The 15,429-nt window shown below is 34.8% G+C and overlaps 1 protein-coding gene across 1 annotated transcript; it reads left to right on the top strand.

Moving 5' to 3' along the window:
- The first annotated feature begins 809 nt into the window (after positions 1–809).
- Positions 810–14,518, top strand: LOC120624678 (allantoinase-like). Its single transcript, XM_039891351.1, has 10 exons — positions 810–1,139; positions 4,242–4,393; positions 5,003–5,117; positions 5,864–6,010; positions 9,244–9,298; positions 9,942–10,035; positions 11,521–11,734; positions 12,550–12,679; positions 13,035–13,240; positions 14,238–14,518. The coding sequence occupies exons 1-10, from the start codon at positions 981–983 to the stop codon at positions 14,367–14,369; spliced, it is 1,404 nt and encodes a 467-aa protein (XP_039747285.1). The 5' UTR covers positions 810–980; the 3' UTR covers positions 14,370–14,518.
- Positions 14,519–15,429: the final 911 nt, after the last annotated feature.

The raw sequence follows: 15,429 nt of genomic DNA, 5'->3' as shown, positions 1-15,429 counted from the left end.
GGGGTATATAGAGTAGAATAGGAAAATGTTTGTGTGACGAGCATGAATGTTTTACAGTATCTGGGTGTTTATATGTATATTATTAGTATTTATGTATATTCATAAAAATATTCATCAGTCATCTCAGTACCCATAACACAAGCTTACTTTGGGGCTAGATGGCGATGCGTGCGTTGTCGTAGTATATAAAGTATATATAAATGTACTAATCAAGTTGTACACAGACAAAGACGCGAGGAATCGTTATTTAATAATATTTAAGTTTTACACCGAACTACCTCTATCTATAAGACAGACAGTTGCTAGTTTTTTAAATAAATCTTCAAGCTATTATTATCCTTGCCGGCTGTCACCCACATCGATATGTGGAAGAAATAAGTATCGCAGAGATGGTTTATTACAGAACCTGCTTAATACCTACGTTTATTTATATTAATAAAGTAGCCACCGTTACCATTGATCCCTGGCTAGAGGAAGACGAGGTTGTTTTTGCCTTAAGTAGGTACGTAAATACACACTGTTATTATGATGACCTTGCATGACACAGACTGTGCGTTTATAAGTCGGAGTTCCCAGGATTGATCCCTGGGTATTTATAATCTTTGATAATTACCACTTTTCAAACGAACACGCGCCTACAAGCGATTTAGCGTTCTGGTACGATACCGCGAAGAAACAACCTCCACCTCCTACCATACCTCTAACAGGTTAGTCAAGAGCTAACTTGCAGTGGAATATAATGAACTTTTTGCTTAACTAAAGTACACATTATATATATTTATGTTAATTTATTTATTCGATAGTTAAGTATGAACATCGCTATCATCCCGTTATCTATTTGTTTACATACAATAAGAACGAACGAAAGCAGTTAAAACGAGATGAATATTTCAGTAGATTTTAACGTTATCTTTTGATTCTGGTAGTTGGGCAGCGTGTTTCATTTCGTGTAGTTGTGTTTGTGCGTGACTCAGTCAACGATGACGGACGAGTGCCAATTGTTTTTGAGCAAACGCCTGGTTACTGAAACTAAAATCTTCGATGGTGGAGTTCTTGTCGACGAACGTGGTATTATTGTGGATGTTCTGGAACGAAATGAAGCCGAAAAGCTGATAACACAAAGCAAGGGTAAACTTAAAGTAAGCTTTACTATGTTGTTTTGTTTATAAACGCGTTAGCACATGTTGGTCGTCTCTTTCCGGCAATGCAGTTGTAACAACCTTGAGAGGTCGGACAGGGCGTCTGCCTGGAGTTTTTTTTGCAGGTGTGTTATTTGCTCGCATTTATTAAACTTTCGTAAAATAAAACTACTCGCCAAGAAATAATGGATACTTACAAAACCTTATAAAAAAAAATATATGATAAAATGTAGCATAAAATGTATCCACTAATAGATGTTTATTTGTGTATATACAAATGCTAGTGGGTACTACTCATGTAACCCAATCTTATTTACTTACAAGTGTGTTTATATAGATAAAATAAATGTTAAGGTACCACAGGCGTTATATTATTGTCCATTAATAGATCGCTGACTTCTACTAATAATGAAACTAGTTTGTAGTGTTCCGTTTGGTTGAATATTAAAAGGTAGGATTTTATTTTGAAGACTTATAAAATACGAGATCACCGTTTGTTTCTTCATTATTTTGCCAAACACATGCAAGGAATAAAATTAAATTCACTTTATAATTTACTAATAAATTTACTTTACCAAACAAAGATGCCTACCTGTAAGGATTAATAATTAATAAGTACCTTGATAATATTCCAAATCTTTTTTAATATTTTAGTACCTAGTCTTCTCTCAATTATATATTATGATACCTAATAGGTAGGTAGGTTTATGATATAACTTTTTATGGATGGTTAGTTTTCCTTGACAAATTTCACCTCATCAATTAGTTATATATATCTATAATTGGAATCTCGGAATCTGCTTCAACGATTTTCATGAAATTTATTATACACGGGGTTTCGGGGGCGATAAATCGATCTAGCAAGGATTCATTTTTAGAAATGTCATTTAATTCGTGTTTTCCGGTAATAACCGATTTGGTGCAACGAATTTGCACGGGTCAGCTAGTATTTATATTATACAATATATTCCATTCTGATATTTGCAAGTGAAAAGAGAATAGGTGAAATGACCGCCAATCCACCATCCATGAAATAACGATCGTGGATTGTTCAAGCCTTACTAACTATTTGGCATACGGTAGGTACATTCTTGTAGGCAATTTGTCCTCATCTTTAACTAATGCCAAATTTAAAACTGGTTTTGAGGATCGTGTTGACTGCTATATCTTTAGCAGAAGGCAAAAATTCTCGACTCGGACGCTTTTTAAATTCGTTGTCTAACTGAACTTATATTATGTTAATTAAGATTAATTAACAATAAATGAACTTCAAGTTATATTTATACACGTTAGTTAAAAGTAAGAACGTCTACATGACTAAAATATCGTTCAGTTATTTTTTTATATTTTCGTAAATAAAAAAATAAGACTGTCGAAAATTACGATTATTTGAATAGGTACGTATAAATGGGGCAATTCAGCAACCATATTGTTTTAAAAAAAAGTGATTACTAGTCACTATTATTATTTATTGATACTATCTAGCCTCAGGAATTTATGGATTCTGAGGATATTTCATACATCTGTTCAGACATTTAGAAAATAATGAATAATGAAACTTACAAACCTTCATCCATTACAAACTCCGTTTTGGGGTAGTCACTAGTCGTGCAAAAATAGGCAGAAATACTAACTTGGATTTTTAACAGGTATTTCTTATAATAGCTTTTGAAAAAGCTGGTAGTTGCGCGAAATACATACATGCATAAAAGCACTGCCTACCCTAAAATTTTATATAACTCGTATAGTAGAAAATTTCAATTTAATGCATTATTTCTGCTAAACTAAGCCATTGATACGCGGTACAACACAACTACTAACACCCGAAATTAGTATTTAATCCAAAAACCTCAGATTGCAATTTAATTTCGTACTTAGATAAGGATAGCAATACTGAATTCAACCTGTCATCTGAAGATTTTTTATTAGGTAGATTGATGTACTTCGAAAACTTGGCACACTTAGTTATAAGACTGAATTCGAACTTAATTTTCGAGATAAATTTGCTTCATTAGATATCTAATTTACCTGTATTTTCTTTGTTGTTCTTGAAATTCAAGGAATAGTAGGAAAGTAGGTATTAATATTACCTATTAGTCGTACTCAGGCCATGCCTAGATATCCTTTGACCTTGAACTTATCCTTCAGTAATAAAATTTTTTATTGCTTCCTACCGAAGACCCAAACTAAAGTTAGGTATACTTATTGCATCTTAAATGTCGCCCATTCGCATTACCTATGCACTTTTTTAAATGTAGCATCGTCGATCAACATGAAAAACTTCTATTTGAATAATTTATCAAGTTGTAGTGTCATAAAAACACGTTGTCGTAACTCGTAGGTATCTTTTGTCGTATTGTTATAATTATTTATTGAAAAACATTTTATTGCTTCGTTATCAATTTATTTGCTGAGACATTTTGTTAAATATAACAATAATTTTAATATATTCAACTTTAAGCGCTAGCGGTTTCCCTAACATCAACTAGTATCGCTAAATAATAACCTTTTACTGTATTCAATAAAAGGTCTATCGAACGCTAGGAGAACTTCTAAGATTAGACCGATTTTTAAAAAATAGGTCTAACCGTCGACTGACGTACGCGTACCTATTAAAGTTTCATCAGCCCATCATTTGAAACCTGGAACATCGACAATCGCAAATTAGGTACTGTCCCTGGGACTTAGATACTACAGTTTTTCCTCACTCATGCTTTTCATTCCTTCAGATGAGACCACAAATAACTGAATAAAAAGATATAGGGCCTAGTAGGTAACCAAATATTACGTAATTTTGTTGGGTACTAAGCTGGCGGTAGTAACTACCTAATTTACCGGGTAAGCTCTGTCACATAGAGAACCATCCAAACCATTCCCATCCAAACCATCGCCTTAATCGAATGTCCAATGATTCAGGCGATGTCTATAGAAAAAAAAACGTTTCACTAACTCTTATGTGATAACTATGGTCGAACGGTTAATGTATGCTTAGAAATCTCTTTAGATTAGGTAAGCCTAAATAATAAAGTAAAGTCCCGTCATTAGTGAAAACGGGCATTAGTTTTCTTTGCGGTGCTTTACCTAAAATATGTTTAACCATAGGTGACAGATGGAGGAGACTGGGCGCTCATAGCGGGGGTGGTCGATTCGCACGTCCACGTGAATGAACCCGGCCGCACTGCGTGGGAAGGGTTTCGCACCGCAACCAATGCAGCTGCAGCTGGAGGCATCACCACCATCGTCGATATGCCATTGTAAATACACATGATACAGTTATCAATATATACCTAACAAATAAATATCTATAATACAATAAAAAAAAATAAAAATCGGATTTATTATTCCTGACTTAGTGCGTTCAAACAAACAAATAATCAATTATCGAAAACTGCACAGAAGCTACACAGTTTCCTATATTACCTACAGATTCTTATTATCCGGGCATTATAATATTGCCTTCATTAATCACACGCGCAAAGTCTATTAGAAATAATAGGAGATCTTTTCTTTTAATTTTTGATTATTATTAGGCACAAATATAAGTCAATTTAGCAATAATGGTATGTATAATGTGTATATAGGTTATCTCTATGTACAAGCTGTCTAATGCAAAAATAATTTTATTGATCAAAAACTTCCTGAGATTAGTAAATTCAAACATAAGTTTTCCATGCTTGATTGTTTAAGCATGGAAAACTACACAGATATATATATATCTAGGTATCTTACCTTTTCTTATTGTCCGAGCATTATAAATAATGCCCCATTAAATACTTTGCTCTTAGGATGTGCAAAGACCATCCTAAACAATTAGAGATCTCTACTTTGTTTTTTATTTATGTAAGTGTTTTTGTCCGTTCTAGGAATTCAATTCCACCGACAACGACATTGGAAAATCTTAAAACTAAAGTTAAATCTGCTACAGGACATGTTTACGTTGATGTTGGATTCTGGGGTGGAGTAATAGTTGGAAACCAGGTACTATTTTATAAGTATAATATTATTATAGTGTATATAAATGATCAAAACTAGCTTTTTTTCGGTTGCAAGTTAATACAAATAGACTTCAGCCATTTCTGACAAGTATCTTTTCTTTATTTTTTAGTGTAAAGTATGATTTTCAACAATAAAATAAATAAAACCATACCAACAGATTGTAAATCTCTTTTTATTTTGTTTTGAGTTACTAATATATTCATTTGTTAGTTCCGTTAAAAACATACTTTACACCATCAACATTATCTGCAACCTAGTAACGACCCACTGTTGGGGAAAGACCTCCTCTAGGAATAACTGTTTTAGAGCATAGACCTACAACGCTGCTCCAAGGCGGGTTGGTGGACTATAATCCCAGCAAAGTGATATTAACTGGAAACGACGGCCAGGGGCTAGTAGGTACTGAAAATTGTGTAACAGAAAATACACATAACATAGAAAAGTAAGAGGTGCGTGCTGGGATTAAAACTCGGGCTCTCGAAATAAATAGTCCGGGCAAAGCCCCTTCCAACGCCCGCTGAGAAGCTCGGAGCATTGTTATCAGGCCGATAGAGAAAAGGTTTCAGAGCCGTAAGTTTAAAACGCACAGTAAAATTCGGAAAAAAAAATTTTGGTAATTAAGGAAGTAGACTACGATTCTAAAGATTACACTAAAACCTTATAATATCTTACATTCTACGCTGACGAGGACGAAGACCTGAAAGAAACAATACATTTTTAAATTTCAGGATTCTTTGCGAGACCTGGTTAAGGCTGGAGTAGTTGGGTTTAAATGCTTCCTTTGTCCGAGTGGCGTCGATGAATTCCCTAATGTTGGAGCTGAAGATTTAGAGCTAGCTTTTAACGCTCTTGAGGGTACTGGATCCGTTTTGGCAGTAAGTTTTGAAGATAGTGAGTTAGTGACATATTACACCAATGACGTAATCCATACTAACATTATAAAGGTCATCCTAAATGCAAAAGAGTCTACATTTGTTTCTTACCTTCATATAGGTATTCACTATTTAGCTCAACCTGATCTTTATAAAGTAACTGGCACCTTTGAGAATAGACACGCTGAGTATAATTTTTAACCAGTAAAGCTGCCTGATAATATTCTCGGGGGATTAAAAAAAAAGCCTAAGCTTATTAATGTAGGATAGTTTTTGTCCAGGGAAAGCAATTTTCAAGGGATTTTTCAAAAGCCGAATAAAAAGTGGGTAAACACACGGGCAAAAGCTGGGTTACTATACAAGTGTATTTTTAGAATAAACAAAAAAATCATTGGCAAGACGGTCGATGAACTTTAGAATTTTATCTTTACTTTTGCAAAACTACTTGTGTTGCATTGAATTAATTTATACCTAAAGGAACGTTTGTGGGACTTGTATCTTTACCCATAAATTTCGTTTAGTTAAAAACTTGCATTGCACAGCATTAGGTATGATTGTTCTATTCATTATAAGTTACAACATAAGACTTTAAATCGTTACTGAGAAAAAGTGTTTCGATATACGTTTCGTCGTACGTCGGAAGGTACAGCCTAAATGAAGTTACCATAAAAGGTTTCTTTTTAAAATTGCACATTTAGCTTAACTAGCTATAATCCTCGAATTTTTGGGAAATCTGTTACGTCTAATTTATAACTTCTTTCATCTTTATGTTGGTACACAACACGAAAAAGATCCACAAAATGTACCTACTCTTGACGCACGTTCCGTTGTATTCCGTTTATCCGTTATGTTACTCGCAACACAAAAAAATAGATCTTCATGATTATGAAGTCAAATACTCTTAAAAAATCAACGTAACAAATCAATAATGGTATTGGAATGTTTATAAAAATTAAAAAAAAAAATCTTCCATTATTTGATTAGCATGCTCCTCGTTGGGATTCAAATTCCGTTACTTTTTTTCGACACTACATACGAAATTATTCTTCAGACAGCTACTTATTTCTATACAAGGTTGTGTATTGCATGCTAGCTAATTGATCGCAAACTAGTGGGAAAAAATCCCAATAGTTCTGTTGACGGAACAATTGGGATTTTATTCAATGAATAAACAAACTATAAATGTAACTGTAACGTCATCATCATCGTCATCATTGGCACCATCATCATCAGCCTTTTAACGTCCCAGAGCTGGGCACAGGTCTCCTTTCTCTTAGACCGTAGACCCGTGACCAATTGTGTATAAGTATATGCCAGTAAAACTTTGACAAGGCTTGATTTTTCATGTTGATCGTTATATTTCAGCCAATTTACCAAAAACCGTAATTAATTTGCACTTAAACTTCAACCTTCCTCATAAACTCCATCTACTAATAATCCCTATCCCTATCTCTATCCCTATCCCTACTTCCCTATCCCTATCCCTACCCTACTAATATTATAAATGACAATGTAAGTTTGTTTGTTACGCTTTTACGCAAAAACTACTTAACCGATCCTCATGAAACTTTGTACACATATTCTTGGAAGAGTTAGAAGTAATATAGGATACTTTTTATCCCAACATTAAGCTCGGTTCCTTTGGGAGAGGGGATGAAAGTGTTAAACCACTTTACACCATAACTCCGACTAATTTTAACCGATTTAAATAATTAATTTTTGTACTATAGAGGTTATACTATGTGTTTAATTTTGCCCAAACTGTGGTTAGAGATAGAGGACAGAACTCCTCAGCCGACAGCAGCAAACCCCACATTTAAGGCTTACCGATACCGAATACTTAAAATTTTTTTAGAACCACAACTAAATTTAATGCCACATCAAAAACAAAATAAGACGCACACGAAGTCGCAGGCAACAGCTAGTAAGTTTTTGAGTTTATCGCGTTTGACAAACAGACGGTGGGGTATTTAATTTTTATGCATTTCATCAAAACTTTAAAACGTAGAGGCCACGTTTGTAATTAAGTTCAAACGTTGCTTTTTTAGTGCCATGGAGCAGTCGTCGATGCCAAAAACGGATAACATAATGTGTCAATTTCTCATGTTGAATTATTATAGTGTTATTTATGCACCTAAATAGCTTTATTAATTCAGACATCTATTTAAATACGTTGTTATCGTTTAGGCTATCTTAATTTGTTTTATAGTTTATTTTTTCCTAATGATGACTTTACATTAAGAAAACTGCGCCTTTGACTTTATAGTGTTTCTACTTATTATAGAAAAACGGAACTCTTTAGGATCAATTTGTTGCCTTATTTTGTAACAAATTATTCAAAAGGTTTCCTTTTAGCATGGATCCAGGTTTCCTTAAGATGGTTTATGACATGGATAACAACCGTCCATCTATCTGCATGAACTACCTGCCTACAAATACTAATAAAATGTAAATACCTTACATAAAATTCATAATTCGTTTAAAGGAAATTGCATACAATTCAACAAAAAACTACCCATTTGCATCTTGGAGATGTCTCTTTTTCAAAGTTCAAGTTTGTATTAAACGTAAGCTTATAAAAAAGTTTATAGTATAAAGGACCACGTAATCAATAAAAAAGCTTAGGGATGAATGATTGCTCTTCTAGTAATTTTAATTGACAATGTGAGATAGTGATAACAAAAAAAAACACCCGGCTAAGTTTTTTGTGGGCTTCTTCTTAGACCAGGACGCGTTTGGAACCCTCGTAGATTTAGTTTTAAGTTTACGAATATGGTTATCGCCATCATCTCACTACCGTGTAATTCTCATGTAATGTACCTACGCATCAAAAGTGCCACCTATGGGCCTACTTGAATAAAGATATTTTTGACTTTGACTTTGACTTTGAATAGGAATTGAGTACCTAATATTACATATTTTTTGTTAGCTGTACTATTTACGCTATGAAGGTAAGATATAAGTTGTCGTTTATAGCGCAAAGTAATACGTAACATAATTTCTTCGTTAAAGCCTGTCCTGATTTCGTCGTAGTAGTCGTAACTGAAACCGTGTATTTTGTCTATTAACGACAAATAGCGGTTATTTATCGAAATGACTGGTAAATATTATAAAAAAAAACTTAAACTACTATAGTGGCATATTAGCCGTCATAATCTAAAAGCGAATCGTGCTTTAACAGATTAATAAACATAACATTGTTTTTTTTTTTTAATTCAAAGTATTTTTTCTTTCAGTTTCATGCTGAACTTGAAGACGATTGTCCTGATGATAAAACTACTAACAAACAAGGTTAGTAGGTATACTATTTAACTACAGACTAAAAAATAATATTAAATTGTAAAATTAGAACCCCCGACACAATATCGTTCCCTTCTAATATAATAAACATTATTATACTAATTAATTTGATACCCTTATTGAGGAAGTTATAGAAAAAAATGGCGGTGGCCATGCTGGATTTGACAATGACTACAAATGAAAGGGCTACTAGTATTCTACTAGAAGATCTACCATTTGATACACATATTGAGGATATATTGGACCGATTTTTTTAAACATAGCTAAAAACACTCCCGACTAATTCACCTTTCAAGCAAAAAAACTAAATTATCAAAATCGGTTCATCCGTTCAGAAGCTACAATGCCGCAGACAGACGCACACGCACATACCCACAGGCACGTTAATAAATAATATTTTAAAGTAGCTACCTAGCTTACAATGTTAAATAAGATAAATTGCCATACTTAATATTTTTCATTCTTGCTACATTTCTATAATAAATGTATTCGACTTTTAGACTGGTTCAAGTTTTAGAATTATTGTTATAAATGGGTTCAAAGACTTTGTTCGCTGAGCCATTAAAATATTCTGTACGTCAGGTAACTCTTTCGTGATAAATCAAGTTTGATTAAATACCTAATTTGTTTACAGATCCGGAGGAATATAACACATATTTGGAGTCTCGTCCACCTAAAATGGAACTAAACGCAATATCACTAATTACAAGCTTTCTGGAAAGAACAGAGTACGTAACTTACTTAATTGGCATGAGGTACTGAGCTCCGTACCCCCCCCCCCCCCCCCCTGCATAAAATATGGGGTATTACGTATTCAAAATTTAAAAAAAAAACTTTTGTTCCACAACTAATCCTGAGATCAATACTTTTGGAGTAAGAACTGTACACCGTTGTCGTAAGAATAAACGGTGACAACCATATCATGAGCTGCGTTATAGACCCATTATTTTGACCTCATAGGTAACTATAAGGACAAAATAATGGAAACAGCATAAAGTTTGTGTTCCTAGATTAAAACAACAATTATTCACACACATGTTGATAGGCAAAAACATGCAAGTTTAATTATGCGATTTAATGTTGTTACAATAAGTTAGCATTGTCAACTTTAGTATAAAAACTGTATTATTATATACTGGTTTGTAACTCGTCACTTCTTTTTATGGCAAAAATATAAGCCGATGTGCGAGCGACATTTTTCAAAATATGCCCAAATTGCCGGGTACATTCGGAAACAAGTTATTAAATTTTTTAATACTAACAATTGACAGATCTACTTCAAGAATAAAGAACTTTTAAATTTGAATTTAAATTTGACCAAACAGATGTCTCACCTTATGGTACGTGGAAAACCATCGCCTGTATACAGGGCAATACTAAGCAGGGCATGCAAGAAACATATTCTGAAACATGCCTGTGTCCATCAACCTGAGATAAAGGTGTTAAGACTCAGCCTGAGCCTGTAATTACACCGGCATACTCGACTGCCATACTTGTTAGTTGATATGTGTTAATCAGTCTTTATATGGTCTCAAATATGAAGAATAAGTTTTGTAAATCTATATATATACAAGAGAAAGTGTGTGGGCATGTTCCGTATAGGCTCCGAAACGGCTGGACCGATTTCAATGAAACTTTCAGGGAATCTCCGGATTGACCTGGCGAATAATCCTGTAAAGTTTGGTGACGATCGGAGCACTCCTATTTTTGAACTGTCAAACTGTCAAATACAGCTTTTACATAGTTATTAGATATTCTATTGTTGGGTGTACATGGGTGTAGATAATGATCTTCACCCGCTCGAGAAGAGAATAGAAGAGAATGAATACGGAGAGAAATAAATGATTTAATATATTATGAGACTTAAATTAAAAATTTAATGATGTTAGTTTATTGTTTAAATAAAATAAAGCAAAAACTAGCCCGGTAATACGGGCTGGGTACGCTAGTATTTTATAAGAGTGACAGAAGCCGTCCGGCGAAATGCTACCGTCAAGTTTATTTCTGCCGCCAACCAGCATTGCCGTGTTTCAATGTGAAGGGCGTGGTTGCCGATGTTATTACAATCACATGAGGCTTAACACCTTAGCTTGATGGACAAAGGTCGGCATTTTGTAGAAAGAGCTCGTAGTGACTTCGGTTTTCTATATACCATGAGGCAGCCCATCTGATTGGTCCGTAAATTATAACTATTGAAAAAAACACTTTTCCAGTGTCCGCGTCCACGTAGTTCACGTTTCTTCGGCAACTGTTGTTCCTCTTTTGGAAAAAGCTCGTGCGTCACGACTCACTAAGGGTCACAAAGCCTGGCGCGGTGGAGTCACCGCAGAGACCTGCCACCATTACCTCACGTTAAGTGCCAAAGATGTCCCTCGAGGGCACAGTGAGTACAAATGTGCACCTCCTATAAGAGATGCCGATAACAAGGTATGGTATACTCAAAATATTTTTTTTTCTCTTTACGACTTAGTCCTTGATTTTTGATAAAAAGGGAGTGAAGATTCTTAATTTTGTTGTCATAATAATTGAGGGACTCATCCGATGGCCCACCTGATGATAAAGTAGAGAACCATCGCCTATAAACAGAGCTGGGTATGAAAGAAACACGTCCGTAGTACTTCCCCGGACGAGCTCTGTTACAAAAAGCTCTATCACCAGCCCCATAATTATAAAACTTATAAAAACCATTAACAGCAAGCAATTATTAACGATGATTAGAGTTTTATCTTTTAGGCATTCGCTACGCAATATCTATCTACTGTCTTATTATAAAATTGGCACTAACTCGTATTTTAACTGCGCGGAGGAGTAGTTTATGAATGTAACGTAAATAGAATATCCTCGTTGTACAAGTTTAGTTTATCAACTACATTATCCCACTTTTATTTGATGAAGCTTTTCGGAAACAGGAATGGGAAAATTATACACACGTGAAAGTAGGTCTCGTATTTTTTAAGCAAAAAGGTTTTTTAAAAACAATTGTTTGATTAATAAATTACATTTTGTGTGTGGTGAACAGATTACAGTGAATACACGATGGATTATATTGGGTGGTACCTATCGGATCGGATTAGCAAATACTATTTCATACATTCTGTCTATCTTGCGTGGCGCAGGCTATTATAATTCAAAAGTTTTAAGCCCTCTTCTCCTGAGAGACGAGGCCTGGGTTCAGAAGTAGTACGTTAATAGCCACAGGCTGCGATGAAGATATCGTTATTCTGATCTACGCCTTGTTACAGGAGATGCTATGGAAATGCTTGCTGGATGACAAATTGGACCTGGTCGTCTCGGATCATTCGCCCTGTACGCCCGATCTTAAATGCAGTAATAACTTAGAAGCTTGGGGTGGAATTTCTTCTGTTCAATTTGGTAGGTAAACCATTGTAATTAGAATGTACCCCTATATATACATTTACTCTTTGGAATGTACTAAAGTGCGGCCAATGACAATATGTAAACAAACAAATGACCTAGAGAAGAGATAAACAACAAGGCTTTAATAATAAACAACATTACCTTAATTCTTACAGAAGACAAAAATGTGGTTTGTGTGAACTGATAAATTTTGTAATATATTAAATTTAACACCCGCAATACACTTAATAACAAAGAAAAATGAACCTTATAAGGCTTCTGTTCAAGCTGAAATTCGCCCACACGTCTTTCGCCAGCTCTTTACAGGTCGTTCTTGAAATTGTATAATCGTTTTATATTTACGTTTCAGGTCTTTCATTATTTTGGACACAAGCATCAACCAGGGGTTTGGACTTGAGGGCAATAAGCAAGTACTTAAGCAATGGGCCCGCTAACTTGTGCGGATTGCAAAATCGCAAAGGGGCGTTAAAGAAAGGTCTCGATGCGGATCTGGTGTACTTTGCCCCCGATGAAACTTTTGTCGTAAAGTCAGACATTATTCGACATAAGAACAAGGTAAGAGTAGGTTCGCAGTGCTCACATAACGCTTGCTGGTGCCACCTAGCGTTTGCACGTTTGGTTCGTAAGGTTCCTACTGGCTTGCACAGTGTTATTTGTTAAAGTGGGCACTAATAAAGCAGTACGTAAATATTGAATCGAAAAATCCTCGATTCATATCTATATTCCTCTGCCCTTAACTGCCAGCTGACCTAGTGGTTAGGGTATTAAAAGCAGAAGAATACAGTTTAACATAGTAGCGGGCTCACATGTTAGGTAAATGAAATTTATATTGAATTCATACTTCTATAGGTTTTTAAGATCATCACTTAAAGTTAAATCGCTTAGCTGCATATCTTTGTTGGTGGGTAGTAATTAGCCACGGCCGTAGCCTCCAGGCTGACCAGACCAGATACAATTCAAAAATAATAGTCGTAGCCAACTTTATCAGAAGTTCTGTACTGGATACTATAATATAATAAGTAGTTACCTAGTTTAAATTATCTACCCATGTCCAGTGATAACTCATATTGAAGTAAGTTTCCTTTCTATATTATAAGATTCAACCAACCTTTAGAAGTGCAATTCTTCACTAGCATGAGTAGGATACATTTTATTCGCTGAAATTATCGCGCGCACGGGTTACCCAAACTAAAAACCATGTCGACATCTCTCTTATGGCTTTGCTAGATGCCCGGGGAACTGCCTATGCTAGCCAGTTGTAGCCCTGCTGTAGATAGGGAAGAGTTGAAAAAAGGATAGGACTACTAAATTTGATCCGCCATCTGAAGATTTTGGATTGGATGGATAAGGAAAGGACAGAGTATTGTTATTTGAAGTAATTGTTATTAATTTAACGGCCGATTGGCGCAGTGGGCAGCGACCCTGCTTTCTGAGTCCAAGGCCATGGGTTCGATTCTCACAATTACAAATGTTTGTGTACATGAATGTTTTTCAGTGTCTGGGTGTTTATCTGTATATTATAAGTATTTATGTATATTATTCGTAATTACAGCTGACGCCTTATATCGGAAAGGAATTGAAGGGAGTCGTGAAGAAAACTTATGTGCGGGGCCAGTTGGTATTTGCTAAAGGAGACATTGTCGGCGAACCGAAAGGAAAATTATTGATTGGGGGGTTGGATTAGTTATTGAAAAAAAAACAGGGATCCTATAAAGATTTTTTTTTTTCCATTGTGGTGTTCACGTTCATATAAGTGGAAACAATGTTTGAAATACCTATTTTGTTGTTTTTTATATCACTACTAACTAAATATATTACAATGAATAAAACTGCTTTTTTGTATTTCAATTCATTGCAGCGGTTCCCAATGGCTAGGGAGCGTGAGGCAATTTCATAAGCCAAGTCAATTTAAGCAGAAGAAAAATTTGGTGTAAGTCCTTCGGTTTTAGCTTCTATCAGTAACAACGGATATTCTTCGGATAGGTTGCTTCTGTCTTCTGAGGAGTTCTATATCTCTAATAATATTCACCAGATCTTCGATAGTGATAAAAAAGATTAGGTAGTTAAAATCGGTTTAGGCATGACAGCGTAAAATTAATAAAATATTTAATTACCAATTCCGAATGGACTCCATTGTTCGGAATAAAAAATAGCCGAACCTCCTAATCTGCAGCATCAACTATATGTACACCAAATTGCACTAAAATCCTTTCAGTAGTTTCTGCGTGATGCGCGAACAGGCAGACTGACAGAACGACGAAAATTAAATAAAAATCTTTTTTGGGCTTGGTCGATATTTGAAATTCCCTGATTGAAACTTTTTTATAATATTAAATGGTCACAGGACTCTTCCATAAACATTTTTATTATAAGCCAAATCCCTAAATCCCTCTCTACAAAACGAGATGAGACATATTTTGTCTAATTTTGAGTTTGAAAAGGCTGAGAATGAAACGACTCTGAAAAAAAGTTATAAGCCACACCCACTCATCCGTGCCTTTAATAAAGGTAACAAAAAAGAATACAGATAATTTATGACGAGTAATCAAGCGCGCAAGGCCAAGAAAGCAACAAAACCCAAGTCAAGTAACATTGAAGAACAATACTTCAACGACCTATCAAGTTAAAGATAAGGGCATTCTTGTTACATTTTAAATTAATGTTACAAGACTATTATCGTCACGGCATTTACTTGTTGCGATCATGCTTTAAATTTTTTGTTACAAGACCTAACTAAAAGTTCA

Source organism: Pararge aegeria, chromosome 6 (assembly GCF_905163445.1).
Source record: "Pararge aegeria chromosome 6, ilParAegt1.1, whole genome shotgun sequence".
NCBI classification, from domain to species: Eukaryota; Metazoa; Arthropoda; class Insecta; order Lepidoptera; family Nymphalidae; genus Pararge; species Pararge aegeria.
The sequence above is the reverse complement of the archived record's forward strand: the minus strand, read 5'-3'. Positions and strand labels throughout refer to the sequence as shown.